The 5,687-nt window shown below is 39.6% G+C and overlaps 1 protein-coding gene across 8 annotated transcripts in view; it reads right to left on the bottom strand.

Moving 5' to 3' along the window:
- Positions 1 to 2,201: 2,201 nt before the first annotated feature.
- Positions 2,202 to 5,687, bottom strand: part of PICALM (phosphatidylinositol binding clathrin assembly protein) — a 70,692-nt gene continuing 67,206 nt past the window's right edge. For 5 of the 8 annotated variants that reach the window (XM_026851447.1, XM_026851522.1, XM_026851691.1 and 2 more), the window contains 2 exons: positions 4,655 to 4,757; positions 2,202 to 3,672 (listed from right to left, as the gene is read on the bottom strand). In XM_026851447.1, coding sequence (XP_026707248.1) covers positions 4,665 to 4,757 — 93 coding nt within the window. In that variant the 3' untranslated portion in view covers positions 2,202 to 3,672; positions 4,655 to 4,664. The remainder of the gene's footprint in view (positions 3,673 to 4,654; positions 4,758 to 5,687) is intronic. The other 3 variants (XM_026851601.1, XM_026851773.1, XM_026852038.1) reach the window with 1 other exon arrangement.

Raw genomic sequence — 5,687 nt, 5'->3', positions numbered from 1 at the left:
GCCACCATGAGCAAAGCAGAGAGAACAGGAGCTCTGCTCACCTCCTGTACCGCAGCTGCCGGGTACCCAGAGCAATATCACAGAATCATCTAAGTTGGAAAAGACCTTGAAGATCATCCAGTCCAACCATTAACCTCACACTGACAGTTCCCAACTCCACCAGATCCCTCAGCGCTATGTCGACCCGACTCTTCAACCCCTCCAGGGATGGGGACTCCACCACCTCCCTGGGCAGCCCATTCCAACGCCCAACAACCCCTGCTGGAAAGAAATGCTTCCTAATATCTAGTCTAAACCTTCCCTGGTGCAACTTGAGGCCATTCCCTCTTGTCCTATTGCTTATTACTTGGTTCAAGAGGCTCATCCCCAGAATATGCTGCATCCAACACATTTTCAGGACTGTTACCAGCTCACACAACACTAACTTTTAAGTTGGTTGTTTGTTCCAAGGCTTTTTGATCTTTGCCTCAGGAAATTTCATCAGCAGAGAAACAAGAAAAGAAGTAAATGTGTTTTACTCACCCCATAGCCTGATTTGTTATCCTGGGCAAGTCATGTCCCACAAGTTAAGTGGATATAGTATTTACTCAGCCTTCAACTACAAAGGGGTGCAAGTGGGCAGCAGCGACGTTACAGCTCCAGGGGAACCTTTGCAAGGTTCTCCACTCATTCTGATCTAGGCAGGACAAAGGGACTGACCAGCCAAGTCCTTTCATTCTCCAGTTTGAACATGGAAAACATCAGTAACTCACTGATTTTTCTGGTTGGGCAAATTCAGCAAAAGACATCAAAGACTTTCTGCTCTCTCCACGGCAACGGAAGCAAGTTGCAAGGGTCAAGCCAAAAGATCACCCATAGGCCAAGGAAAAAGCTCTTACTCAGTTTATGTAGGCTCCCATTAACATTGCTTTTTCTTCTGTATTCAGCACATTTCTTCACTACCTCTCACATTATCTTGTCAATCTTCTGTTCCCACCAGCATTTCCTATCTTTCCCAGTGCTTTCTGGCACCTAAATTCTCATTTTTCTGCCACAATCTTTATCTCAATTATGTCATGGCCTTCAAGTTGCAATTCATTTATATCACTGCAAAATTTATACCAGGCTCTGAACACAGACACTTTTTGTCTAATCAAAGATGCAGGGTTTGACCCTGTCCCTCCTTCCTGCTGAAGGGCTGTCTGGCAGCCGGGACAGGCTGGGACTTATTCCAGGAGCCGGTTGAACGGACCATCTGATGTCATGTAAAGTCACCCAAAGACAGTTTTTAAACATTTTCTGAGGTATTGTCAGGGTCAATTTACTGCACAGAACAGTTCAGTTTGTAGGTTTGAAACAAAGAACAGAAGCAGCAGGAGAATTTAGATTTGTCTTCAGATGGAGATTCTACATTTGGGTTTTTAGAAAACGTATGAAGTTACAAGCTGTTCAGATTTTTGTTCTGCAAGAGTAATTGTCTCCAGAGGTAAACCCAGTTGTTTTAATAATATAATACTCTAATTTAAAAATAAAGACAGCATGGTGATTCTGATGCACTAGTTTGCTTCACAACACTCTAAAAGGAGCCACATTTAGACAATTCACGTTTGATATTCCAAATACAAGCAAAATCTAGTTGTACAGTCCCACATTAAAAGCCTCAGTTGTAGGAATGTGAAAGATTTAAGTGAACTGTATATGAAATCCCCAGATCTAGGTATGTACATTATATACTCTACAAATAACAGCTTTAGCTCTTTTTTTTATTATTATTCATGATTTTCAAAAGAATTTTTAGATCTCATTTAGTGATGTACAGCCTTCAGAACAAGCCTCGGGTAGCTGAGAAGAGGAAAATTCCACTTCTGCCAAATCTCCCTGTGATGAAAACTAGTGTCTGACTGCAGATGGTCTCAGCAAAGTGCTCAAAGTTTCTTTAGCATCACCTTCTGCTGGAAGATTAGGGAAGATACATAAATAATATGGGGGTATGTGTGTATATATTTATGCTTCTTGCTCACTTATAAACTATACAAGGTTATTGCCATGAATATTTTGAAAAAGTATAAGATTGTGAAGTAAGGAATCTGGCTCTTAATGAGACAACTCATTATTTCTAGTGGGACTAAGGCTGCCTACTACAGCACCACCAGGAAGACACTGTATAGATCACCTCATTCAGATTCGTAGTGCTGTACCTCCTGTAATACAATATGCAGATATGAAATACATTTGGTATTTTATTAAGTAAACAAAGCAATTATCAGTGCACATTTTCAGCAGCAAAAAGAAAAGAAGCACCTCAGACGTTCATACCGTAACAAAAGTTCTGTGGAAGCTGCATTTTATTTGAAAATCCACCCATTTTTGCTAACATACATTTTAATATTTTAAACAAAAATAGAATCTGCAGAGACAATGCAGCAAGTATGCTTAATTCATGTACAGAATTGCTTTCATATCATCGACTATCCCTCTGAAGGCCCCACTCCACCCAGAAGTTATGATGTATTTACACAAAGCACCGATCAACAGTGCTACTTTAATTCTTCATTAACTAAATACCCACTAGACATATGTAAGGAAGCTACTTTCCCTTTTTTTAACTCTTAAAAGGTAAGTGATCATAAACATGGCACTAGCCAAATGAAAAGGCTTTTCTCCCGCCCCCCCAACACACACCACCTCAATTTATGTATTTTATTTTTTTACAGAAAAGAAGGAAAGTCTTAAGGTGAAAGCAATTCCTCACATTCATTTTGGAAAGGCCTTATAATGTCAAATGTAAAAATAATGACATGCCAAGCACAAAGCAATAAAGTTCCTTCCCAATGCACTAATGCTGAATTAAAAATGTAGTGCTTCTTCTAGTCAGTTAACTGTTCCCTTGCAAAATCCTAGGCACAGAATTGACTATAAGGATTAATGCATTTTACAGCTCTTCCCTAATTCCCATATATACTGAGAATTCATTAGATTCAGACCTTTAAAATATTTAGTGCTCTGTATGTCAGCTGAAAAGCATTCTGAATCAGATTCATTCTTTGTGGATAAAAATCAGACATACTGTATACACCCATACTCATTTTCATAAGGAGGTTTTTTTGATACAATATTAATGTTAAATTGATAATCATAAATAAATACAAACAATAATACATAAGGAATGTCTACTGCAAACTGAATATATAATTTTTAAAAAAAGTTAATTTCCATTACTGCTGTGCCTACGTTTGTGAGGACTGAAGAAAAGGTAACTGCAGAATTAAGAGTTAGGATTTGACCCTCCCCTGCCCAAAGTCTTGTCTCGAGTTACAGTAAAGGACACATCTCCATTCCAGACGCCATTTCCAAACACCAAGGTGAATTTCCAGAATAAAGGCTTCTCTTCGTACATTACCAATTATGGATTAGAAGCTGAAAGTATCGACGTGTTAGTCACCAGGACAAAAAAATAGATCTTAAATCTTATTTCATTGCAATTCTTGGCTTTTTATTGTATATTGATGTTTTCTTACTGAGATGTCCCAGGTTCCTTCATTGGTCTTCATCATTTCACTGCATCATTTAATGGAAGAGGAGAGTTTGAGAGACTGAAGTTCATTTTTTCCTGGAAGTGGGGGTTTACTGGTGAGCACATTTTTTTGGAAACGTTCCTTTCTCTTCCGTCTAACACAGTTACATAAACTGAATCTGGAAAGATTAAAAACCCTCGTGTTAACATCCAACAGACGTAGGACTTCACTATAAACCTGTGTTTTCCTCAAAAATTTCTATTCTTCAAATGCCCAAGCTACCCCAAGATCTGAAGTTTTAAACAGAAATAAAAATTGTACAAAATCAGGGCCAGAAAATAACCAAAAGCCATCAGGATGTTTTTTCCAACTACACCAGCCTTTGGAAGACCCCTTTGCATTAAAAGCTGGCTCGTCCAACAATAAAACCCTCTCCTTATCCATGCAATATTGTCACCAGTGGCTGCGTAACACAGATCAACATCACTATGAAGAGAACTCAAGGTCATGGTTCAGGCTGAACCAGAGGAAGTGCACAAAGAAGAACAGAAGGCTGGGTGTAATAAACCCTAATCTTTCTTTGCACAATGTATTCTTGAATTTTTTCCACAGTTTCACCCATTTTAGTATTTAATTCACAGCTGTCCCTGATTGGTAAAAGAGAACAGAACTCCTCCAGTGCACATCTGTACTAAAGTTTAACCCCTGCACCCATGGAACGAGTAACTTCTCCTGCATAAAGTGAAGTCTTTGGCTGAGTAATCTGGTGAAGAGCACGAGCAGACTGCCAGCAGCAGTCAGGTGTTTGCTGCTAACCATGAACCCTAAACATTTTCCTGATGAAATGGTAAATAACAGGTACCAGTTCCTTCCCCCTGACTGGAGCCAAGTACCACGTGTGCTGGCTCTTGCAGTTTAGTAGGGAACTGTTAAACTTTATTTCCAATGGACTGAAGCAAAAATGACTTGATTTGGCCTATAAGCCACTTCAGTTAAGTACATTGAGTTTCCGAGTCACTTCCACAATGCTTCCAACTCAACATGACTTGTTTTTATTTTCTTCAGAAACAGTTCTAGTCATGTAATTAAACTTGAATTAGAACTTTAATTTTGTTTTATAATCACAAAAAACAGCATCTCCCCAGAATAATGGACAATACCTAAGTTGTTCTACAAGAAATCCTGGAGAGAGAGCTCTGCAAAGGGATCCTTTCCTGAGGCTCTGTGAGGACTCTGACTGGAAGGGCTGGATGCTGCAGACAGCTAGTAGGAAAGACGACAGAGAAAGGGAAAGAAAAAGAAAAAAGGTCTCAGAATGACAGAATATGAAAGCTGAACGTGTAATGAAAGGACAAGGGGAGGCTAAGAGGCAAACTTGGCAGAAATCAACTACTAGAACAAGGCGTTTGGTCATATGGAAAACAGAAAGCCTCTTCAATGGTTGGTGTAATGCAGAAACAAGCTGGACATGACCCTCCATAAAGGAAACTTCAATTGGCATTTGCCAAATAAGCAGATAACCTCGTAGTTTCACAGCAGTTTTCTTCAAAAGAAGATACAAAACATTAAGCCTGACACTCCTGTGGAACAGGTTAGCACTCTCCCCGCTTCACTGGCAAACTACACCCTGGCAGGGAGAGATGAGACTGAGGGTCTGGCCAGAGCATGGCAGCTTTCCAGGTGCCTTCTCCAGAAGAAATGGCTCTCAGCATCTTTTCCTCTCAAAATCAAGATGTTTATAGAAAGAAGCTGGAGAGCAGACAATGGATAATTGTCAATGTGGGGCCTAGAAGGAGGACACAGGATAGTTCTGGAGGTAGAAAAAACCAAATAGATGGAGTTTGTCAACCGCTGCCGTTTTAGGTGAGAAATTAAGATTGAGACCAGCAGTCTACACTAACAAAAATCAAATCCTATAGCCATGTATTTAAAGCACCACACTACAAATTCAGCCATATAAACACATAATTTAATCTAATATTGGCATTCCAGCTGCTGCTGGTGGAAGGGACCAATAATCTGCAGGCTGTAATTGCAGGAGTATCTGCTATTTGTGGAGTATTTTTTTTAGCCCTTTTCCTTCTTTGTTGGTGCTTTCCCAGTTATAAATGGTGCTTTAATAAATTCTGTTTGCTCTCCTCCCTCAGAGCTTGCATGTTTTTGCAGTTACAGATAAAAGTCAACTTTTTCCAT

The sequence above is a fragment of the Athene cunicularia genome (genome assembly GCF_003259725.1).
Source record: "Athene cunicularia isolate RWA chromosome 1 unlocalized genomic scaffold, athCun1 chr1_part1, whole genome shotgun sequence".
In the NCBI taxonomy this organism is placed as follows: domain Eukaryota; kingdom Metazoa; phylum Chordata; class Aves; order Strigiformes; family Strigidae; genus Athene; species Athene cunicularia.
The sequence above is the reverse complement of the archived record's forward strand: the minus strand, read 5'-3'. Positions and strand labels throughout refer to the sequence as shown.